General features: G+C 44.2%; 11 protein-coding genes across 11 annotated transcripts; 5 read left to right on the plus strand and 6 right to left on the minus strand.

Moving 5' to 3' along the window:
* Nucleotides 1-364: 364 nt before the first annotated feature.
* On the plus strand, nt 365-2,561 carry L199_006345 (uncharacterized protein; the record flags this gene model as incomplete). The annotated part of the gene is made up of 3 exons (XM_064892045.1): nt 365-566; nt 635-1,065; nt 1,119-2,561. 3 exons carry the CDS (start codon nt 365-367, stop codon nt 2,559-2,561), a joined length of 2,076 nt encoding a protein of 691 aa, XP_064748117.1.
* Nucleotides 2,562-2,685: 124 nt separating this feature from the next.
* On the minus strand, nt 2,686-4,176 carry L199_006346 (uncharacterized protein; the record flags this gene model as incomplete). Its single annotated transcript, XM_064892046.1, has 5 exons — nt 2,686-3,254; nt 3,391-3,503; nt 3,574-3,759; nt 3,844-3,932; nt 4,006-4,176. The coding sequence occupies 5 exons, from the start codon at nt 4,174-4,176 to the stop codon at nt 2,686-2,688; spliced, it is 1,128 nt and encodes a 375-aa protein (XP_064748118.1).
* Nucleotides 4,177-4,673: 497 nt separating this feature from the next.
* On the minus strand, nt 4,674-5,323 carry L199_006347 (ribosomal protein S6; the record flags this gene model as incomplete). The annotated part of the gene is made up of 4 exons (XM_064892047.1): nt 4,674-4,746; nt 4,816-4,929; nt 5,035-5,177; nt 5,273-5,323. The coding sequence occupies 4 exons, from the start codon at nt 5,321-5,323 to the stop codon at nt 4,674-4,676; spliced, it is 381 nt and encodes a 126-aa protein (XP_064748119.1).
* Nucleotides 5,324-5,645: 322 nt separating this feature from the next.
* Nucleotides 5,646-8,162, plus strand: L199_006348 (uncharacterized protein; the record flags this gene model as incomplete). Its single annotated transcript, XM_064892048.1, has 11 exons — nt 5,646-5,713; nt 5,804-6,326; nt 6,430-6,734; nt 6,795-6,846; nt 6,900-6,991; nt 7,046-7,286; nt 7,344-7,446; nt 7,497-7,671; nt 7,732-7,797; nt 7,858-7,963; nt 8,028-8,162. 11 exons carry the CDS (start codon nt 5,646-5,648, stop codon nt 8,160-8,162), a joined length of 1,866 nt encoding a protein of 621 aa, XP_064748120.1.
* Nucleotides 8,163-8,715: 553 nt separating this feature from the next.
* On the plus strand, nt 8,716-9,885 carry L199_006349 (uncharacterized protein; the record flags this gene model as incomplete). Its single annotated transcript, XM_064892049.1, has 7 exons — nt 8,716-8,802; nt 8,894-8,910; nt 9,054-9,168; nt 9,282-9,340; nt 9,407-9,428; nt 9,503-9,676; nt 9,811-9,885. 7 exons carry the CDS (start codon nt 8,716-8,718, stop codon nt 9,883-9,885), a joined length of 549 nt encoding a protein of 182 aa, XP_064748121.1.
* Nucleotides 9,886-10,078: 193 nt separating this feature from the next.
* Nucleotides 10,079-12,246, minus strand: L199_006350 (uncharacterized protein; the record flags this gene model as incomplete). The annotated part of the gene is made up of 6 exons (XM_064892050.1): nt 10,079-10,239; nt 10,298-10,464; nt 10,528-10,596; nt 10,667-10,920; nt 10,981-11,024; nt 11,076-12,246. 6 exons carry the CDS (start codon nt 12,244-12,246, stop codon nt 10,079-10,081), a joined length of 1,866 nt encoding a protein of 621 aa, XP_064748122.1.
* A 420-nt stretch (nt 12,247-12,666) lies between these two features.
* L199_006351 (uncharacterized protein) lies at nt 12,667-14,078 on the plus strand (the record flags this gene model as incomplete). The annotated part of the gene is made up of 3 exons (XM_064892051.1): nt 12,667-13,081; nt 13,173-13,334; nt 13,444-14,078. The coding sequence occupies 3 exons, from the start codon at nt 12,667-12,669 to the stop codon at nt 14,076-14,078; spliced, it is 1,212 nt and encodes a 403-aa protein (XP_064748123.1).
* Nucleotides 14,079-14,458: 380 nt separating this feature from the next.
* L199_006352 (uncharacterized protein) lies at nt 14,459-16,287 on the minus strand (the record flags this gene model as incomplete). The annotated part of the gene is made up of 4 exons (XM_064892052.1): nt 14,459-14,900; nt 15,027-15,157; nt 15,230-15,763; nt 15,937-16,287. The coding sequence occupies 4 exons, from the start codon at nt 16,285-16,287 to the stop codon at nt 14,459-14,461; spliced, it is 1,458 nt and encodes a 485-aa protein (XP_064748124.1).
* A 701-nt stretch (nt 16,288-16,988) lies between these two features.
* Nucleotides 16,989-18,746, plus strand: L199_006353 (uncharacterized protein; the record flags this gene model as incomplete). Its single annotated transcript, XM_064892053.1, has 1 exon — nt 16,989-18,746. One exon carries the CDS (start codon nt 16,989-16,991, stop codon nt 18,744-18,746), a length of 1,758 nt encoding a protein of 585 aa, XP_064748125.1.
* A 159-nt stretch (nt 18,747-18,905) lies between these two features.
* On the minus strand, nt 18,906-20,769 carry L199_006354 (TIGR01456 family HAD hydrolase; the record flags this gene model as incomplete). The annotated part of the gene is made up of 10 exons (XM_064892054.1): nt 18,906-19,104; nt 19,163-19,293; nt 19,369-19,432; nt 19,520-19,722; nt 19,809-19,911; nt 20,013-20,134; nt 20,200-20,287; nt 20,401-20,492; nt 20,563-20,609; nt 20,697-20,769. The coding sequence occupies 10 exons, from the start codon at nt 20,767-20,769 to the stop codon at nt 18,906-18,908; spliced, it is 1,122 nt and encodes a 373-aa protein (XP_064748126.1).
* Nucleotides 20,770-21,267: 498 nt separating this feature from the next.
* L199_006355 (uncharacterized protein) lies at nt 21,268-23,645 on the minus strand (the record flags this gene model as incomplete). The annotated part of the gene is made up of 4 exons (XM_064892055.1): nt 21,268-22,007; nt 22,076-23,123; nt 23,180-23,389; nt 23,442-23,645. 4 exons carry the CDS (start codon nt 23,643-23,645, stop codon nt 21,268-21,270), a joined length of 2,202 nt encoding a protein of 733 aa, XP_064748127.1.
* Nucleotides 23,646-23,660: the final 15 nt, after the last annotated feature.

Below are 23,660 nucleotides of genomic sequence, written 5' to 3' on the forward strand. Positions count from 1 at the left end.
CGATCACTGGCACGGAATGGGGATGGAATGCCACATGCAGCACGTTTATCGTTACTCATAGCTATATCGCCGGATAATCCCGGACAGTACCAGTACTCTGCTTGTTCTCATTTGATCCCGTCACAGGGAACTTATACTCTGAGTGTTGTTGCTGTCTGTCTCTTGATGCTCTTCGCGTCAACCGAGTATGCTCATGTTCCTCTTTCCACTGATATAAACATAATAAACATTACGACCACATCGAGATTATTGTCATCCTCCCCCTCGTACTCGTCAGACGCGTCAGCGAAATATCAAAGCTTTATCAGTCAAGAAGAAGGAATTCCATTTGATCTTACAACGTCTTCCCTTGGCTGCATAAACAATGTCAACGCCTAAAATATCAATCAAAGTGTCAACACCAGGTGGACCATCCACCCCTTCCGCCGACCCTATAACAACCGACGCTACTGGAGGAGACGTGTCCACTCATGATATCGCTACTGCCCCAGGGAAGGAGAGGGAGAGAGAACCGATATATAGTGGGGAGATTGGAAATATAGGTGGTGTAGGGGAGACTAACGGAGGTGAGTGACTCTTGATTTGGCTTCATCCAAGATGAACTGCTCTGACCGATTGTTTTCTCTACTCACAGAATCATCATCAGCCCCAGGTCAGACCGACGAGCCAATGGAAACCTCTACTCCAGCAGTGGAAGGCGAAGCGCCCACTCCAGCGCCCGAAGCGGCCGAACGACCTACACCTCAACAACTGCATGATCTCGCTACGACATACCTAGCAGCTCAAACTCACCCTCTAGTCATCCCATCTTATTCCTCTTGGTTCTCGCTCTCCACCATTCATCCTATCGAGAGAAGATCATTACCCGAATTCTTCTCGTCTAGGAACAGAAGCAAGACACCGGCTATATACAAAGATTATCGAGATTTTATGATCAACACTTACAGATTAAACCCGGGAGAATACCTCACGGTCACTGCTTGTAGGAGGAATTTGGCAGGTGATGTAGGTGCCATCATGAGAGTTCATGCATTTTTAGAACAGTGGGGTTTGATAAATTACCAGGTAAGTTTTCTTCCCTCAAAACGAAGGGGTTGAGCTAATACGATAAATTACAGGTCGACCCTGATACACGTCCTGCAGCTCTTGGTCCACCTTTCACAGGTCATTTCCGAGTGACTCTCGATACTCCCAAAGGTCTCTCCAACCTCGTTCATCCAGGAACAAGACCCAATACCGGTTCACTCTCCCTCGCAGCTCAAACAAACGGTATCACCCCTCATTCATCCAATCTCGACTTACGCAAGACAATCTATCACTCTACTTCCAAATCATCCAAACCCATCAGTTCAGCCGAGGCAACCAAAATCGCTTCTACGACCAACGGCGAAAGTGTACCTAAAACACAGACGTTCTCATGTGATACTTGCGGAACGGATTGTACACGAACGAGATACCATTCCATCAAAGATGGTGAATATACCTTGTGTCCATCATGTTTCGTATCGGGTCGATTCCCCTCTACGATGTTCTCTGGAGATTTCGTTCGATTGGACGAAGAGACTTTCAAACAATCTTCTTCTTCGGGATTAGGTAGCGAATGGTCAGATCAGGAGACTTTATTGCTTTTAGAAGGAGTAGAAATGTTTGACGATGATTGGCAGAATGTCGCTCAACATGTCGGAACAAGATCAAAAGAACAGTGTATTGCGAAATTCTTACAGCTCCCCATTGAAGATCCTTATCTCACTTCGGACCCTGCTGCGGACCTTGGACCGTTGAAGTACCAAGCTGGAATCAATGGATTACCATTTGATGGTTCGGAGAACCCCGTCATGTCTGTTGTGACTTTCTTGGCATCGGCGGTTGGACCTGCTGTGGCTGCTGCTGCTGCTCAGAGTGCTTTGGGGGAGTTGGCAAAGGGATTGAAGAGGAAGAGAGGCGGGGAAGATGGTGAAAACAAGGAGAAGGAAAAGGTGGTCAAGACGGAGGGAGAAAAGGAAGAAGATGGTATGGTAGTTGATGGTGAAAGTGAGGGTGTACAGGTGGAAAATGGAGAGAAAGAAGATAATACCGACACAACAGTAGCTGTACAGGAAAAGGAAAAGGGCCCATCATCCGATCAAGTGTCAAGAGCAGCTACTATTGCATTGTCATCTGCAGCTTCAAAGGCGAAAGCACTGGCGTTACATGAAGAATCGAAATTGTCAGGATTGGTTTCTCGTCTAGTCTCAGCTCAAGTTAAGAAAGTGGAATTGAAATTGAAATTGTTCGAAACGTTAGAAGAACAATTAGAAAATGAGAAGAGGAATTTGGAGTTGGGCAAACAGCAATTGTTCAAAGATCGTTTAGCGGTTAAGAAACAGTTGGAAAAAGTGGAAGATATCTTGAAGAATGTCAAAGAGAACCCATCTCCCGTCGAAACAGTACAGCAAGTTGGGGAATTGAAAGAGGAAGTGATGGAAAAGAGTACGGCGGAGTTGATTAAACCTGTTGAAGGGGTTGTGGAGGTACCGAAATTGGATGAAGGAGAGGGAGAAGCGAATCTACAGAAGTTGTAGGTCTTGATTTGGATTGCTGTTAATTCGATAACTGGGTTGATTTTCATCTGGTATATATATATAAAATAGATGATCTGTCTAAGATATGCATGTACATTATATGTTATTTTACAATCTTCCGATTTCACAACTCATCTTTCACCCAACTTGGTTGAATCCTATTATTTTCATTGTCAGGTATAATCTCAATTTTACCATTCTTCCCACTAGGCGGTTTACTAGCATCATATACCTGGGTTGGTATTGCCCCTTCCATAGGAGGATCAGCCAAGTCCATTCCAATCTCAGAATCGAGAGATTGTCCACCGATAGCTGAATCCTCATTGATATATTCTCCATTCTCCAACAACTGATCAATCTCTTTCGAACCCAGACCATTCTCGATATCCACCAAACCACTAGCGTTCGGTCTACCTTTGAAAGCATATCTGATCAACCGTCCCGTTCCAAAAAGATACCACCCCACACCCCTTCCTACGCCTCCCACGACCACTCCAACAGTCTTATCCAATATACGTCGTTTGAAGATAAATCCAACGACCAGGAAGAACAAACCTAATGCAGAGAAGATGATGATCCGATCGAGGAAATCTGCTTTTTCGATTGCTTTTACCAGTTGGCCTGAGAGGTCGAGGAGGGAGGTGTATCGGTCGTATAGGGATGAAGTGGAAAGTAAAGTTTGGGTGGATGATTCTACATATACAATATATGGGAGTTAGTAAAAATGGTCAAAACAAAAAAAGATAAACATATCAATAGCCAGGTGACCGATTGTCATCGTGAATTCATGATGGGGATGGAATTGGAGATGAGAGATCCATTTACTTACCTAAGGTTTGAATTGATAAGACAGATTTCTCCAACTCGGTCTGCATCAATTCTGTCGTTCGTCTCAATGCTACAGTCACTTCGTTGGTCTTTGTTTGAAGTTCGTCGTCTCCTCTGAACACCATCAAAGAACCTTCATCAGCATGTCCTGTTTACTTTGTTTGGTGTGACAGTTTCGACTCACCCCATTCCAAATTCAGCTGCACTCCTAGCTTTTCCTTTACCTTTTGGTATATCCTCATCTCCTATCCTACTTTCATCCAATTCGTACCTCTTATTACTCTTCTCTGATAGCTCGTGTACTCTCGATCGTTTAGATAAAATGTTCCGTTTGGAATCCAACATTCCCTGGCGGAAGGATCGCTTGATACTATCATCCAATACTTATCAGCTAAATGTACTACCAACATTGAATTTGCAGTCAAGAGTGATAGTGAGAGTGAGAGGGACATACGATAGATATTGCTGTTCTAGCTCGTGGACTCTACTCTGAGCATCTTCTTGTTCGTGGGATGGTAAGGAATATACCATCTCTTTGGCCAACTGAACCAAGCGATACTGAGATCAGTAACATAACATCTTACACAATGTGGTCATGGATTCCTTCCTGACTCACATCCAGATTATATTTGACCCGTTCCAAATCACCTCGCATCTCATCGACAAGCTCCTTGTGCAAGTCCAACGGGCCTTTACACGATACCAACCTGGGTAACTGGAAGGTCTCGAGGTCCGTTAGACGACGTGGAAGGGAGGAGAGGATAGAGTTGAACGTGGAGGACGACATGGCGAATCAGGGGTATTTCTGAGGCTGGCTATTGTCCTTCCCTGTTGACGATTGTCTAGAGGTAACAAGTGAGCAAAGAAGGGTCAAGTGAGTGAAGAGAGAGAAAGTATGTTAAAAGTGCAAAGTGCAATATCGACATGTTGGGATTCCGAGGTTGGTTTGGGTGGTCTCTCAAGTGGAGGTCTCTTCAGGTTCCCATGATGAAATGCCAAAATCCAATATTCAGTATCATGTACAATTCACCAAATACAATGTACATTTGGCTCATTGGTTATGCGTGTATATAGCAGGTCTCGGTATGGATGATATGGGTATCGCATGCAGGTTATACAAATTGTTTTTACAAATTTCACTTGATTCAATCATCTTCTGTTCCCCTTGCCTTCCCTGGCGCATCACCTATTACCTGCACTATGCCATATTTGTGCTCTTTCCAACAAAGCCAAATGACCTCACGTAGTTTCCTCATTTCCAGCTAAGCTCAGCTAGTACTGAAATTACATCTCCACTTGTCTCGGTTCGATACCATGCGATTCGATAGATGAATTTAAAGGTTTATTGAGATCTTTCCTATAATCGAGATGTCGTCAAGATTAGCTGAGTTATGATTTGAGCTGATCGTGAGAGATGTAGACATACACTTTGGTGGCTTTCTTCAATAACGTCCATCGGATGATCGAAGGATCCCTTCGAAGAGTTTCGTCCAATCTCTTAAGTACGATAGGGGAAGTATCAAATGTCATTGTAAAGTGGCTACATACACATATATACAAATATCAGCTCAATCCTTTCACACTGGACTGATCGAACACGTTATGGGGTTGTATTTGATGAATATGGAGAACACGGTTCACTCACTCTCCCCTTTCATGATACTGCCTCATCCGCCTCATCCTCTGAGGTAAAGTCAGATTAATACCCAGTTTTTTCATATCCCTTACTACTCCTCCGGTTGAATGTATCTGATTAGATAAAGAGTTGATGACCGATCGCAAGTTGACCTATCAGAGCAAATGCAACGAAACACAGTCAGCTCAACCTGCTGTAGGTCGTCTTCGGGAAGGACAGGAAGCAGGAGCGGAAGAAGGATATTTACCGAGGAAGTGGGGTTGTGTACTGCTATGCAGAATAACTCGTATAATGGCATGTTGATTGGATTTACAGTATTGAGCCTGCGAGTATGCTTTAGTTGGTGTACGTATAAATATATATATGAATATTTATGTATAGATGTATAGGTGCATGGATGGGACGTCTTAGGTGAAGCTGGATAAAAAGTCAGTATCGTGTAGTCGACTTGATATTTGGGATAAATAACGAAAAAACTCATGAGACAAATATTCTCCATTCATCTATATATCTACCTTTTCAACCTGTCACGGTGTGCTCGCTATACCTTTCTTTTCAACTTCTTTCACTTCCTTGCTCTTCCCTCTACTCTGCATATCTTTACAAAAGGCAACATCAGCATGTCAGACACGCCACCTCCTGATGCAGTGCCCGTCGATGGGCGAGATAGGACACCTGAATTAGTTAGGTCAGTCATGCGATCCATCACTTTCTTCCCTTCCCTTTACTTCCATTCAAGCTAACATTGTTTCCTTTTTTTTCCCTTGCGCTTTTACAGTTCCCGTGAGAAACGTCGTCGTGAAGACGAAAACGAAGAAGATGATCGTGACGCTCAGCGTGATAGGTCCCACCATCGATCCTCGAGACGACACCGAACCGATGACGACGAGCGAGATCAGGACCGAGACCGCGAAAGGGAAAGAAGACATCGACGACATCGAGAGGACGAGACTGAGGAAGAACGACGTGAGCGACATCGACGAAGGGATGAGGAGACCGAGGAAGAGAGAAGAGAGAGAAGGAGAAGGAGAGAAGAGGAGACTGAGGAGGAGAGAGAGGAAAGACATCGACGAAGAAGAGAACGGGAAAGAGACAGGGACAGGGAGAGATCCAGAAGAGATTCTATCGGATCTAGTCGAAGAGATAGAGACAGATCGAGAGAGAGTCATCGATCTGATGCTAGGCCCAAAGTAAAAGAATTGACAAGAGAGGAAAAAGAAGCTGAACGTGAGAGACGTGATAGGGAAATGGCCGAGGAGAAGAGAGAAGCTGCTCGAGCGAGGGAAGCGAGATTCGCAGAGGTGAGTGCGGGTTTCTGGTCACTCATAACATCGCGGTCTCGCCAGTCCACGTATGACATTCATCTGAATATATCTCGCTAACATCATTGTGCACGTTTTCCAGATGGACCGAGAACGTGAGCTCGAACGACGAAGACTCCGAGATGAAGAACGAGGACTATCCCGAGATAGATCCCCTCCCCGTCGACGAAGAGGTTCACCTTCTTATTCTTCCCCTGCGCCACCGAGAGACCCAGCTACAGCTCTCCTGGACGAAGTAGAACGGGAAAACCGATCCATCTTCATCTCTCAATTATCCGCTAGGTTGACTTCTCACGACTTAGGAATGTTCTTCGAAGATAAGCTAGGTAGAGGTGCGGTCAGAGATGCTAGGATCGTTACTGATAAAGTCACGAGAAGATCAAAGGGGTGAGTGTACCTGTCTCGTTTATCCAATACATAAATGAATATAGCTGATATGGTGTCTAGTATCGGGTACGTTGAGTTGGACGCTGCAGAACTTGTCAATAGGGCTATAGCAGTGAGCTTCGTTTTTCTAGTAATTGATATCAACTCTTGCTGATCTTTCTTCAGCTCACCGGAACCATCGTCATGGGTCTCCCAATCAACGTCATGCTCACCGAATCAGAGCGAAACAGAGAACCAACCGGTTCCAGTACAGCTCCGTAAGTCACATGCTGCAACTCCCGAAACATGCCTTTCACTCATACTACTCGCAGTGTTCCTGGCCCAGATGGACAGATCGCTCGTCCAGCAGTGACATTCGGTCACACATTCCCACCTTTATCCACCGGTCTTACTATTCCTCAAGGATTAGATGTCGACGCACACCGAGACGCTGCTATTCCTTATCACAGGTTATACATCTCCAATATCGCTTTCAGTCTTTCTGCCGATGATATCAGACAGGTATTCGAACCGTTTGGCGAGATTGAGTTCGTGGATCTGCATATCGACTTCGTAAGTCAGCTGCTATGAAAAACTTCTCATGCAAGGATCAGCTGACGTTGTGTACAGTCTGGTATGAAGAAAGGAACAGGTTACGTGCAATACAAAGAACTTCAAGCTGCTCAGATGGCATTGGATGCGATGGCTGGATTCGAACTTGCAGGTAGACCAAGTGAGCTACGAAGGTCACCATTGGATGGCTGTAGCTGACCATTTTTGTAGTCCGAGTGCAGACCGTTCAAGATCGGGCTTACGTAGCTACCGAGCAAATTGAAGATAATGGGAATTACGGGACTAGACTGGATGCGAATCAACGTCAACAGCTCATGTTCAAACTTGCTAGGGCTGAACCGACTGTTAACTTGGCTTTGTCCGCCCCTAAGCCTGTTACCGTACCGTGAGTTCTCCTTGCACGGTTGCAGTGCTAAGACAGAACTTTACTGATGGGATATGGTAGATCGAAAACACCTCAGATGAACCCTACTCCATTCATCATCGTCAGCAATATGTTCAACCCTGATGAGTGAGTTCAAATTACTGCTTTTCTTGCTAGGAAGCCATCGGCTGATGGGGAATCTTATAGGGAAACCGAACGTAACTGGGATCTCGATTTGGCAGAAGATGTAAAGGGTGAGGTGGAAAGCAAGTACGGGAAAGTCAGACGAATCAAAGTAGAAAAAATGTCAGCGGTGAGTTTAGGCGGCCGTGCCAATCAGGTGGACCTATTATTGATAATCTGAGTACACTCCACAGGGCGAAGTATACATCGAATTCAACGAGATTGACGGAGCTACTTCCGCTATAAAAGGATTAAACGGAAGATTCTTCGGTGGAAGACAATTACAAGCTTCTTACATCTCTGAAGCGTTATTCAAAGCTCACTTGTAGATTTGTGTTTAGGTAGAATGAATAAATTGAATAAACTAGGTTTGGTGGTGGTGGTGGACGTGGTGGTGTCCTGAGGGAAGAGGGTTATTCGTTTACCATTTTATTTTCCATTTTGAACAGGTTGACTTGAAACGAAAGAACCCGTCATTTGGCATACAACATGAATGTAAAGGCGAGTCAAACCTTTCTTTCTCTCGTCTGTGATTTGTGGTATATAGTGGTTTGGTGATCTGTTCATGCATTGCGATGTTGGTGATGTTATGTGATATATGGTGTGTTACCGATTGCATTCTACTCGAGTCCGCAGATCTTTGGTTGAACGATGACGTGTGACTCCTACCACGGTGACTTCCACTTCCGACCATCCTCCTCTCTTTCGATTCAGTGAGAGTACGAGACTTGTCCTTTCTTTTATCTTCTTATCCTCTCACCTCATCATCGTTCCCAGGTTTATACACAGATTCTCCATTCGATATAATCCAGCGCCGGTAGACTGTTTCGCATTTCCCCATCAATCCTTCATCTCCATTTATCCCTGACTAAATCACGAACAATGGCATTCATCCTATCCAATCTCCTAAGTTGGCTTAGATCGTTGTTCTTCGCCAAGCATTTGGAAGTCACCATCGTAGGATTGCAGGTGAGTTCAGTTTAGCCTACATTTTGCTCGAGGTCATAATCAGAAGGCCATGAGTATGAGTATCAGCTGAACCTATATGTACAATACCTAGGCAAGTGGTAAAACATCGTTAGTCCAAACCACATCTTCCCTCCTTCCTATCCTTTCCTTTCCAAATTTCACGATGACTCTTTAACACTTATCGTTCAGCTGTCTACACCCCGATATACGTGAATCTGGATTATGCTGATATATATCCTGATTCTCTGTAGCCTAGTCAACGTCCTCGGCTCGAACCAATGGTCGGAAGATGTCGTTCCTACCGTAGCGTTCAACTTGAGACAGGTGAGGAAAGGCAATGTAACGATGAAAGTATGGGATGTAGCTGTGAGTAACAAAAACAACCCTACTTCAAGATACGATATCATGCAGGACATACATCCATCCTTGAAGGTATCTCGTGCTTTCGCTGAAATTCATCATCTCATTTACTACTATAGGGCCAACCGAAATTTAGAGGAATGTGGGATAGGTATTGTAGAGGTGCAGATGCTATAATGTTAGTCAAACCTTTCGTTCTCATTTTCATATACGAGTATCGTAGCTGATCTTAATCGTTGAACAGATACGTAGTCGACGCAGCAGATGTAAGTCCATTGTTCCTTTATTTATACGTTTGGATAGCTTATCACGTTCTGTTCTGGTTGTTGGTGTCATATAGAGATCATCCCTTCCTACAGCTACCTCCGAATTACACGCCCTACTATCTCTACCAGCACTCACCTCTGTCCCATTACTGGTCTTGGCCAATAAGAATGATTTGCCCGATGCGGTAGGAGTGGACGATCTGATAAAAGAGATGAGGTTGGGTGATATTGGTGGGAGGGTTGTTTCGGTGAGTCATAACTGTTTCATTTCAATCTCAGAGATCCTATCGAATTGAGAAAGACGACGTCCTCCTTAGATCTTAGAGTCAAGGTTGATTGTATGATGATATATGCTGATGACCTGCTTTCGGTTGTCACTTAGTGCTACTCGACAAGTAACAAAACGAAGCATAATCTAGATATTGTATTGGCCTGGTTAACCCAACGAGCTCATTAGATCAGAAAATACTCATCAGCATTTGTCTGTCTTCCTCCTTTCTCACATCTCATCGTCAACTGGGCTTCTTCTATACATCATGTCATGTGTATATGTACGATCGACCTTTGCTCCCGCTTCCAGATCCCACTAGAACAGTATAATATTTAATCAATGTATGCATATGTTGTATCCTATCTTATCCTATGCCAGTCTATTCCGCACCCTTCTTTCCACCTCTAGGACCTTTGCCATTCCCTTTTGCTTTTCCCCTATTCCTTGTAGATGGTTGATTCGGATAATGTTTCTTCCAAGAAGGTAGTTCGACTATTGGTTCGGAAGGGTAATTTCTCAATTTCGATTTATCGTTGATCACTGATATTTACAGCCATCAGCCTGACTAATCCAATTTTATGCAGAATTAACAGCTCACACCATGGTGTCTGTACATATTCATCTCCCACACCTTCCAACGCTGTTATCCATGTTCTCACAAATCCATTATCGCCATCATAATCGTTGGCCTGCTTGATAGGGTTAAATTGTCTAGATGATCGAGGATCATTTCCTACTCCAGCTTGGTATTGCCAGTTCCCCCAGCTAAAAGTCCCAACGAGACATCGGTCAGCCTAAAACTCTCCTAACTTACGACCTTTAACTCACTTCGAACATGTATCGTAATCTATTAGATGCATCTCGAAAAATTCGGCGCCAATCCTCCAATCGCAATACCTACATCTCACCATAATCAGCTTTACTCTCTTTTTTTCCCATATCGGCATGTGAATCCGGGCACACCCACAAATCCTTAGTCAAGAAACTAGCCACATTCTGTCTACCTCTATTACTCATCCAACCGGTCTCCGCTAACTCTCTCATATTGGCATCTATGAACGGCACTCCCGTCCTTCCCTCACACCATCTTCGAGCTTTATCTTCTGGATCGTCCAAATTCGCTTGGTGCCACTCGGAAGGGTTCGGCCGGAGGTCATGAGGGTATGTTGATATCTGGGAAGAGAATCCATCAGGGTTGAATAATGATGAGTTGGGGTTGAGCTTATCTCTCAACCCCGATTTATTCTTGGATGAAGAGGTGGTGAGAGATGTTTTCAGGACGGTGTATTGGAAATAATCTCTCCAGAGAAGTTCGAATAGGATCCCTAGATATACATCAGGTCAGTAATACAATCAGAACGGTAAGACAAACCTACAATAGACATTCTTCCAGACTTCCTTATCTCTCCCTTGAGCCTCTAACAACTCGCCCACTCTCCATCCAACCACCTTAGGCGAAAGAACACCGAGACTTAACCAGGTAGAAAACTTGGTACTGAACCCTTCTCCTAACAAACCATTTCTAGTCTCTTTATAATGCTTAGCTTTCATACCTCCTTTCCATCCAACTTGCTCTTTGGACGATATACCAATATAATCGTCTACTCTTTCTAATGCAGCTAATTCAGTTCCTTTAAATGGTATTGCTGATTTAGGATGTAAGTCTGGTAACGTATCCCTTGAGTCTGATGATGAAGAGGACCATCCTCCTATAGGTGGATTATCAAATAACGGTTTAACCAATTTGGAATATACAGAGTTAATCGTTTCGTCAGAAGAGATAAATCCACCTTGACCGTCTTTTAAATTTAACTTATCAATATCAATCTGGGGAAAAGGTTTGATCCGACCATTGTACTTTACTTGTCCATCTTTTACCTCAGCCGTATCGAGGGGCTTGATAAGCATCTCATTCAAACCTATTCCTAACCCTTCTACCTTTTTTCTGAATTCAGTGTATACATCTGGAGTATCGCTCTCGGGGTTGAAAGGGAGATGTGAAGGTGGTATAAGAGTCTTACTTTCGTTGAAGCGTATTTCTTCATTGTTGAGGGCATTGTTGATTCTTCTATAATTCGATATTTCTTCTAAAGTATATTCTCTCTGAGCGTATATCCCTTCCACCCCTCCATAAGCTTTTAGACTGTCTACGATCTTAGGAAGGATAACTTCCGGTAGTCCATAGGCTATCAACATATCGCCTCTTGAAGCCTTGTATGATTCTCTAAGGGAGAATACAGCTTCCAATAGGAATTTCAGCCTATAAGGCGAAGTACGATGAAATCCCCCTACTCTCGATAAAGGTGAACATCTACTTTGTTTTGGATCATATCGAGCTGATGGATCTTGGTGCGAAGCGGAGTTGAGCGAATGGGGGGAAGGTGATTTAGGTGCATTGGGTAAGTGGGATAAGTCTAATTGACGAGGATCGAATATGTACAAAGGCAAGAAATGCGTTGAGGGGTTATTGGGTTGGTGGGATATATGTAAGGATGGGGAGTCATGGATACGGAGATCGAGAGTGTGATAGTGGATGAATGTGTTCATGTTCAAGGTGCGATGTATTAAGAGATGACGAATAGACATGCAGGTGAGATGGGATGGAAGAATAAGGATACATTGATGTACTGTTTTTCTTCATTCTGGAGTATCTCGTCAGCTCATCCTCAATGCATCATCATACATGACAGTTTCTACATCATGATACTCATCTTCAGACATTTTCATGTTATAGATCGATCGAATCCAGTTTTTATCTGGACGACTACCCAACACCATCAACACCTTTCCCCGCACTTCCTGATGTCATCATATCGCCATCTTATGTAATTTCGTTTCTATAACTTGGATTTCCGGACCGTAGATACAGCGAGCGATAACTTACACATCGTCCCTCTCTCTCTTCTATCATCATCTCCATCCCCCCTCATCTACCAGCCAAGACCCCTGTATATATCTCTTCACACAATGACACCCAACATCGCCATCCTTGGTTCAGGCACATTCGCCAAAGCATCTTACCTTCCCGCTCTTCTCGCTCTTCACGGCGACACACTCAACTTCCATAGTATATGGTCTAGATCGGCCGAATCAGCCCAATCTCTCTTATCTGCCGCTCAGCAAGAATCATCCTCACTATTACCAAAATTACAAAGTGGTGAAGAAGGTTTAGAAGCTATCTTATCTGATTCAGAGATAGATGGGGTATTGTTAGTATTGCCCATAACCTCCCAACCTGATTTAGTTATCAAAGCTCTAAAAGCTGGTAAACACGTATTGAGTGAGAAACCTTTAGCTAAAGACGTTAAAGATGCGAAAGAGCTGGTAGAGACTTATGAGAGGGAGTATAAACCTAAAGGGTTGATTTGGAGAGTAGCAGAGAGTAAGTAGATGACATGATCTACCGTGTTTAACTGCTGAAGACTTTTGTGGAGAGCTGCTGGCTGATACGATACCCCTTGAATCCCACTTAGACTACTCCCACGAACCCATCTTGAGAGATGCAGGTGAACTTATCCGAAACACACCTGAATTAGGTCCAATCTTGTTTTGGAACCTGAATTTCCAAGGGTTCGTAGAAGATGGTTCGAAATATCAGAAAACAGCTTGGAGGACTATCCCAGATTATCAAGGTGGTGAGTTTGTCTCATACTCCTCCTATTCCACTCAATTTACAACGTGCATAACCGACTGTCGACTTACTTGTGGTCAGTCTCGTACATATACTGATAAGTTGTATCAAAGGCTTCCTCCTCGACGGTGGTGTCCACTGGACAGCCCTCCTCCGAGTCGTCCTCCCCGAATCAGCTAGACCATCATCCATCATCTCGCTTTCTTCCCTCCACCGAACCCACTTACTACCTCACGATACTCTCCAAGCCATCTCTCTCCCTCCCAAATCATCAGTTACCGAAGCACACGGTCCCAAAACTAAACTCACCACAGCAGTAAATGACGAAAGTAAAGTCCCAGGTGGGATAGGTAAATCTTCCCCTAGGGGTCAAATTACATTTTCGTTCGGTGGACCTAACATCCCACAAGATAAGGCATTACCCAATGGACTTAGAATAACATTCTTAAATGCTGTTGTAGACGTTCAATCCGGCTTCAAGGAACAAACCAACGAAAGGACATTCAGTATCGAGGTTATACCCGGTGAAGGTACAGGTGTGAAAGCGTTTAAGAAGGAAGGTAAGATGGATGGAGTGAAAGTTGAAATTGATCATTTCGCGAAAGCTATTCAAGCCCTAAAAGATGGAAATAAGATTGATGAAGATGCGGAAAGTAATTATGCGAAACCTAGAGATTCTCTTTGGGATTTGGCAGTGTTAGAAGCGATGCTGAAGAGTAATGGGAAAGAAGTCAATGTAGATGCGTAAGATTTGTTTGGAAAGTATGATTGAATCGAATCAACAGATATCGAACACAGGATATATACGGATTGACTTTGATCAATAATTCGAGTATTTTTGATGTGATGCGAATGCAAAGTACTTATATGTATACGGTACATGAAACGAGATTGCATGATACTAAATCGACATTATTACTATTACTACTACTATCGTTATGATCAATTATACTCAATCTTTTTACAGGGATTTGATGTTTTCTCATTATAGTCAATCATAAAACCTAAATACTATTAACCTAAATACTATTAACCCAAATATATTATACACAGCCTAACTTTCATATCATTCTTGTTGTTCTCAATAAATTTGAAGCATCGATGTTATCATCATTTAGCCGTCCCAACTCACTCCCCACCTACTTTACCGCTGACGCTACTCCCACCTTCACTGGCATGACCAGCTCCAGCTACAGGATGACCTAAAGCAATACCTTGATCACCCGTCGCTCCAGCTGCTATATCTCCACCAGTACCAGTACCAAAACCAGTACCAGAAGTAGTAGTAGTGGCACCTCCCATTCCCATACCTGCTCCACGAGTACCTACACCGGCACCAGTACCTGTAAATGCTGAACCACCAGTACCCGTACCAGTACCGGTAGGACCTTCATCGTCGTCTTCAATAGCAGATTCGTCGTTTGGACCGACTTCCCTAGTTTGAGGTAAAGTTGGAGAATGCTTGCCTCCGCCACCTAAGTGGAATTGAGCGAGATGAGGTTGTCGATCTTTCGACTCGGGTAAGGCTGAGATGGCGTGGGTAAGATGGTGGTGCAGGAGTTCACATTCGCTGGTTTGGAGAACATGTTAGCATGATGCCTCAGGCAATGAAGTAGGAAAGATAGAGAAAATCAGGCGGGACGAAAGTTAGAAGTATAGAACGTGACAGGCCATAGTGATAGCAAGAGCGACTCACCCCTTGGCACCAATCCAATCTTTGTCAAACTCAAATTTGATGTATCCGGATTTAGGGTATGATTCATTCTTGCTAGCCGGAGCATTCTCGCCAAGTGCAGATTGAGCAAAGTGTGAGAAGTGTGAGAGGATCTACAACGTTACGACGGATAAAATATCGACAATCAGTCACACCTCCTGATAGGCTCAGAGTGAGATACTAACTGGTACAGTAACCCAACTACCTTCACCTTTCTTTCCACCTCCAACCACAATCTTACTCTTATCAATCGCACCTAGAGGTACGAGCACTCCAGAGAGTTTACTTCCATTGATCACACCTGGATAACCAAGTTCGGCATTTTGGTTTAAATTAGTCGCACCAATTTCATTCCCTTTAGCAGGTGGTAACATCTCTCCCTTTGGTGTTTGATCAATTACTCTTTCCGCTTTACCAGCTCCACTGCCGAACCCAGCACTTCCACTAGTGGTCGTATCGACTACTCCGGTCTGAGCGTGAGGTGTAGATCCAACGTCGGTATTGATTGTCTCACTAGTATCTCTTTGAGTGGTCGAAGATCGTCTGAAGAGGTTCTTCATCTTACCGATAAGACCTCCGTCTTCCTCTTGGCCTGATTCGGTTCTGATACCGGCCGATGCTTGCGTGGAGTGAGAGGGCATAGCGTGAGAGAGGGGAGCCGGAGGGGTGGTGAGCACCGGGTTGGGAGGTTGAGTGAGTGGTAAGAGGACGAGGTGGGTCTGGAGGAAGGATTGATTGAATTAGAGCATGAATACTTCGTCGGATAGAAGGGAAGGAAGAAGATCAGAAATGGAGCTGACGTGAGATCGTGTTCTCACGCATTCTAATCATAGTTGATGGATTCCTTCTCGCCTCCCATGATATTTGACATTATAGAGAAGGCAATACTCACCTCTGTCACTCCAGCTTGTACCCTCCAATACCATTTCCCTTGAATCTCACCCTCTGCCCCACCCGTAGCAGGGGTAGAACCACTCTCAGTGGTCTTATGTCCAAAGCTCAATCTTCTTCCTCCGGCGGCGGGAGGAGGGTTAGAAACGTCGGTAGATTTCCTTCTACCTCCTGAGATCACCCTGGTAAGGGCATTGCCTTCGTCAGACCCGAATGACCCGGTTGATAATCTCCTGGTAGCTTTAGGGTCGGAGTGAGGGATAATGTGGATATGAGCTAGACAAGGGTAAACGTTCTTGGGTTGTTGGGTGTCGGTGATGGATCGTGAGTCTGATTGGGGGATGAACTCCATGTTGGTGTGTTTGTTATCACTATATATGTATTGTGGTCGGTGAGTGGAAAAAGATGAGTGAATATGGAGAGAAGGAATCAAAGATGTGGATGAAGAATAACCAACGGACAGTTGGTGGAGCTATTATTGCAAGTCAGTGTGAGAATGATTTACTTTACTTTCGACGTCACTTGGGATTGTTAGGATCAGGTGATGTTGGGTCACTACCGCCATTGGCATGGGATAAGATTCGCTCTAGGAGCAACAGTAGTCTACCAAGCCAGATCTGACTATGAGTGTGAGTACATACTACTCGAGCTCCCCAGCTTGACTAGGTGGTAGATCATATGTTATACTGCATGCAGAGATAGGAGGATAACAAATGATGTAATCCCATCAACCAGAAGCGGATCATCCGGTAATCTCCCATCACCGGAATATTTGTCCATCCATTTGTCACACTTTATCCCACAGCACCCCTCGGGGATCACTGTTCATTCCGCTCTTTCACCTTCAGCCAAATGACCAAGTCAAAGTGCAGAGTGACGGCTGATATTCATGGGACCCAAGTCCATCTCTCCATATCAATCTTCCCCTTGCAACATCTCCTAGCAGCAATATCAACACACTGATGAGGGACTGAAGGACACTGTCTGGACACCCCACTCCTCCATCTCCTCTTCCTTGTGCCCTTTACTCCTCCCAGAAGGACACTCTTCCTCATGACCCCTCGTCTCCCTTCTCGACGTCATGTCGACCTGGTCAACCTCTCATTCCTCTTACCATGGGCGGGCAAGTCAAGCTACACCACCCTATCCTCCCCCTCCCCCACCTCATCTCAACCTTCTCCTCAAAAATCTCCTTTATACCCTCCACGAGTCTACGCCGAATCAAGTAAAATGGCATCCCTCCGCCAGCGGAAAAAATCACCAGGCCTAATTCATTTCCACTTATCAGTCTCGAATCCACCACTACCTTCTACACTCCTGGATCTCGTTCGAGCAGACAATCGTCATCTAAATCTGAACTCAGGTATGGCCCTGTCATCGTACTGCTTCAGAATGGGGGATCTGAAATCGTATAGGGGGTTATGGCAACTGATGGGCAGGAAACGAATCGCACCATTATCAACTATCAGATCACACCTTTCAATCCGATTACCTCTCCCTTCTTCATCACAAAGTGAGAACGGAATCTCGAAGATGAAAGTGAAATATAGGATTCGACCTAATAGATGGGCAATCAAGATGTTCCCTCCAATACCTTATCTCCCTTCCAAGAAATTTACCAAATCCCAATTAGTCCAACATCTTCATTACCTCTTACTTCAAACTGAATCTCAAAGTGAATTACCCACTTTCCAAGAAGGTCTAGAACTGCTGAAACGGTCGACAGATTGGAGTAATAGTAATATCGAATATGGAAGTGCATTAGAATTGTTGAATTTGTATTTAGCGTATAATCACACATCTCCATCTTCTTCCGCAAGACAGATAGATGGATTAGAACTGGTCGATACCTACTTGAAAGAGGTACAGGGAGCCAGAGTGAATAAACAAACACTGCATCTCCTAATCAAATCACATATTTCAGCATCACTTCCTCAGGTCGATTCTAAGGCATATTCACCAGAAATGAAATTACTCAAAAACAAAATCCTAGCTACGATATCGAATTTCTCCCTTGCTCACCAAATCACCCCTGGACCCGAGACGTACAGGATCCTAGCTAGGTTTGCAGGACATTACAAATTAGATGATTTGGCGGGTATAGCCTGGGAAGGATGGTACGATGCGATCAAATTGGATCAATTGATCAAACGACAGTCCACTCAGGGTGATCGTACTCTAGTTGAAATTTTGGGTCATAGTTCGACCTCGGGGTTGAGAGTGAGATTCGGTAGGATTGGGTACATGAATAAAAGGTGGACGAGGGTGGCGAGGTTATATGAGAATATAGGATGGATAAAGAAGAATGAGATTGAAGACGCTTTGGAAGACGAATATGGGTTTGGGTATGTGTGGTTGGGTGAGAAAGGTAGATTGGCTAAATTGGCTGAGCTGGAGGTTATCGATAAGAAGGAGACAGAGGTCGTAAGGGAACAAATCAAATTGGAAAATATCCTCAACGTGAAAGAAGAAGAGGAAGTAGGATCTATAGTGGGCAAATTAGATGATCTCAAAATAAAGGTCGAGGATACCATGTCGGCACTACAAGTCCCCAGGGAAGAAATCAAGGTTAATATTGAGAAGAACGAACTATCAAACCAACCTATACTCTCTATCGTGAAAGACAAAGAGGAAACCTCAGAACAGGATTCATCATTTGCCATCATTGACGAGTCCGAAGTCAGTCATCATAAACCACCTTATTTCGTTCTGATTCGAGATGGATCCACCGTCAAAATCCGATCGAAGAGTAAGAACGATAATAATCAAATAGATCTAGATGGATTGGATGATAAGCCGATCTGGGAATGAAATGATTGTAGATCATAATTATGCATCATGCATTATATGGTAATCTACGATGTCTATCCATACAGAACGCAATTATGCGAATGAAGTATTATCTAATCAATCCATATCGATGGACAGATTCGTCATGAACAAATCTACTATCTCATCAGAGGCAAATACCTATAAATTCCCCCTCCTCAATTCCTCCTGGATAGCCCATTCCACACCCTTCTCCACATCATCAGCTATAATCGTAGGTTTATGACTCGGTACTTCCCCGTGAGTATCGTGGAATACACCTGTCCTCACTAAGATGGAAGACCAGCCATGTCGATTGGCCCCATCAATATCGGAGAGGGGATTGTCGCCTACCATATAGCTGCGAACGTAGTTCGATCAGCCTGGCAAACGCACAATTTGGGATGTGTTGCACTCACACGTTCAACTCTCCCTCTGGATCCCTCCCTACCTCCTTCAGGTATCTACGTAACATCAATTCCGAAAAATCGTACGTCGCTTTGAAAGGTTTTCCAAATTGTTTATAAGGTAGTTCCAACCCTGTTGTAGACTAGATAAGACATCGACACATATCAGTGTACGGTGTACAGTGTATAATAGATATTGGGAAAGGGATAAAACCCACCTTGTATATACTTTCAAGTGATAATCTAAATGCACCTTGACCCAATCTCGGTATTGGCCAATCACTAACAACGTAAAGACAATTATATTAATCACTGTAGCACTCTTTGGTATAACATCAGGTCAGATTAATCAGAGCAAAAACAACTTACGATCTCCATTCAACATCGGCGTTACTAAATACCAACTCTACATCTCCCTTTACGTCCGCCCTATCATGACCTTCTCTTCTCGTACCGAATATCCCCCGATGGGAAGACATCAAATCCAATATGAGGGTTATGTCCCTTCCCCAATCGTGCGAATCGTGGAACATCAGAGCGGCCGAGAATGGTATTTGGGAGAAGTCTTTTGGCTGTATCATACCATGGTAGGGAGAACATCAGGGATTCGAACACATCTATTTGGATTGATTATGAGACTAAGAGAGAAGAAACGTACTCTGGCAAATCCCCTTTCTTCATCTGTCAATTCGGTCCTATCCCATATAGAAGGTTTCCAAGCTATGATATCCTGAGGGATGTAAGAGTGTTTCAATCCGTATCTGTAATAGTATACCACATGCAAGTACATCAGATCAGATCAGCTTGAGCTTATCTATCTACTTGAATATTTGGACTGACCAAGTCAGGAAGTCAGACTCACGATTCAGCAACTCTCCTACAGCTCTCTCCTTTCCCACCTAATACCAAAACAGGTTTATCCCTATATTTATCGACATATTCTTTAATCGGTGTATGACTCTGGACCAGCTGGTTTTCAGTGAGCTATAAGATACGAAATGATATTAGCTATCTGTTGCCAAGTATGGAGACAGTAAGAAGGTACCTACTCGTATACCTAGCTCAGAGGACAGGGCCGCTCGTCTCTCTTCGTCTGGTACACCTCCTCCGTTCGTAATCAGCAGAAAGGGTATTGGTCTATATCATCTTTTCATCAGTATGATGAGGCAGCACCTTGAAGGATGCCAGGGACGGGCAAGTTGGAGTGATAGAGTATAAGGATGGAAGGGGGAAGGAACAGACCATCTCACTTGGGCAATCTACCATCTTCACCTGATAATAACTTCAATACCCTCTTAGCCTGGGGTAAAACATTATGATGACCTTGTTTCAACACCCCGTCCTGTATCAAAGTAAAATAATTCAGCGATGGTGATCATAGCATATATGCCAGGTCATGAGAGTAGACTTACAATGTCGAATGCGAATGCCAATTTGTTAGGAAACGGTGTTGATTTAGCTGGACATGGCCATACGATGAGAGGGATGTTGATCAGCTTGACCCTTCACCAGGACCATCGACGAGCAGAGATACGAGTGTACTCACAATGCAGCGATCTCGTACAGGATATCTGGCCGGCAGTCACCAGACTACGTACACTCCAGGTGGACCTGAGCATCTTGCAATCTGCTCTTCACTGCGCAAGATGATAATGAGGACGAAGAAGAAAGGAAATTACTATTGTAACTTGCAAAGTCATAAACGCATCATACCGTCATTCATTTATCGCAAAGGCACGCTCTACCAAACATCATCATGATACATAAATACATCTGTTGATATCTGTTATTTGACATGCATACTCTGGGGGACATACGATATATCATACCATACCTATATCCATATTCTTCCCATATCGTAACTTACTTGACTTGATTTTATGATGTTTGATTGAGAATGATTGATTTATTTGACATAAGGTACTATACAACGGTTTATTTCGTTTCTCCAATTCCAGATACTTCCAGTTTCTACCAGAATACCATAGTACTAGTAAAATATCCAGATGACTGACTTGATCCAATCTCTTATCTCGCCATATGATGTTTCCCTCTCACTACTCATACTCCCAAATGTCCATGAGACTTATAATAACCTTCTCTGATCGCATCCCAACTCAACTCGACACCATACTTCTCCAACCCACATCGGCCGGTTGATCCTTGTCTTTCTTTCTGGCAAGTACATGAGGAGGTATGAACCCTTTCTTATCCCTCAACGTCCCTTGATCCTGGTCATTTTCTTCTCCATCTGCATCCTCGTCGTCATCATAATCCGCATCACCTAAAGACTCGTACAACGCTCCTGGATCATTCTTATACGATTGGATCTGTTCCCTCTCCCTAGAGACAGATGCGGACCTCGATACCTTTCTAATTTGGTTCTGAGGTGTTCTTCCTCTAGGCGATGATAGACCTAACGAATTCTGCTCGATCCCTCTTTGTCTCATGGCTTTGAGAAGGGGCGGAACAAGTACACCGTGTTTATCTGATAAAGAAGTTTTCCTTTCCAACTCGGTGACTGGTTCGTGCTTCGCTCGTGATTTAGGTAAATGAATGGCCATAGGCATCGACATAGCTAATTTCGATATCCTACTTTCATCTTCTACTTCCTCGTCATCATCGGAGGAACTTGATCCTCGACGGAGGGTAGCGTACATCGATCCATTCTCTTCGATACGTCTCCAAGCGGCTCGATGGGATGGTGCATCAGCTGCGAATGTTCGTGAGAGATTGGCCTCGACGATGTTTCGTGTACGTGAGATAGGTAATTGAGCGAGTCTCTCAGGTGGCGAGGAAGTGGATTGAAGAGGTTTGGAAGGTTGATGATCATCCATCTCCATGTCAAAGACGGTATCTAGAATACCATCAGCTCGATCTAAATTGGAGAAGATTACGAACCGAAGTGTGAAAGATATTACTCACCCTCCACATCCGATCGCTCAGCTTCACCCGTCTTCTCCTCAGGTTCTTCAAATGTGACTCTACCCTTTCCTTTGCCCTTCTCCTCCTTCTTCTCGCTGTGTAGCTGCTTCACCGAAGTAGGTCTAGGCGTCTTACCTTCCCCTTCTTCCTCTTCTACCGCACTCATCCTATTAGTCAAACCCAGAGTTCCTCTCAAAGTCGCCCGTTCCTCATCGATCCAACTATCTTTATCTGTTACCTCCTCCCCATTCCCATTCCCATTAGACTGAGACGAGCTTCTCCTCCCACTTTGACTAGTTCCACCGACACTTGACGCTCCAACCATATGATCAGCCAAACTACTGAACACATAACTCATCGCGACTGCTCGACTATCATCTCGCTTATCGTACGTGCTCGCAACATGGTCGAGAGTCTTGTTGATTTCATCCTGAACATTAGGAGGGGGCTTGTTCGTCGGTGCGGGAGCATAGAAAGTATTCGCAGAGAGCGATTGAGCGAGTAAAGATGTACTCGGAGCATTCACCGAAGGGGAAGTAGACGCTTTTGCCAGAGGGTTGTTGTCGGAAGGTATCGAGCGATCCTTTGATACTGGTCTGCTCAAGTCACCTGCTCTGGAAGTACTTGAACTTCTCTCTCTTTCCATTATCTCACCTTTACCAGGACCATCTTTGTATTTGATCCATAACATTTCTACCTCCCCTCTCACTTTCTCTTCCAGCTCTCTCATTTCCTGAGTTTTCGAAGATATATACCGCCTCACTTCGTCTTCAAGCTTCTTATGCGCTTCTTTGAGATAATCTCCCGCATTGTCACACAAGTCTCGTAGGTGGGGGTTATTAGGTATAAATGGAGGTGGAAGGAAGAAAGGATCGTGAGGCGGGGGAATCAGATCATGCGATTCGGGGGTATGGTTAATTGCTGGGTAAGGAACGGGAGTGGAGTTGGAGGGGGGTCGTCCGAAGTTTGATGTTGATTTAGGAGCATCTAAACGAAGTTTGGAGAATGATAGGAGGGCTTGGTCAGATGTATCAAGGTCTTCTCCATACTATTACAACGATATTAGCTTGATCAGGTTTGTTACTTAGGAGATGGAATACTCACCAATATTCCACTTGATAAATCCACCTTGACCCATTCTTCCTGGGTTGCCTCATCGTTCCTGGTTTTCCCTTCTACTTGATAGGATTTGACATTACAAAGCCAGCAAATCCTCCATGATGGTCCAAGAGAATCTTCATCAACTTGCTCCACGGCGTTCTCGTCTGATTCTCGAAAAACATCTTGATCGTATGTAACATAACCACCAAGTTTCTGCTCTCACGTCAGCTTGAACATTCCATGAGCAATGGTGGAATCAGCTCACCACAACCTCAGCGGCCACTGGGAGATACACCTTGAAGGTATCTTTACTTCCCTTGGTCACTCTCTTCTCATCGTCCTTGGCTATTCGTCCATTAACTTTCAAGTTGAGGCACTGACAGGTGAATGTGAAAGGGGTACTTTCAGAAGGCAGAGGGGCGTTTTTCTGTCCGGTATCGTGAACCTCGGCGGGTGGAGCTTCACCCATGGCGTTTATGATACT

The sequence above is a fragment of the Kwoniella botswanensis genome, chromosome 1, assembly GCF_036426115.1.
Source record: "Kwoniella botswanensis chromosome 1, complete sequence".
NCBI lineage: Eukaryota > Fungi > Basidiomycota > Tremellomycetes > Tremellales > Cryptococcaceae > Kwoniella > Kwoniella botswanensis.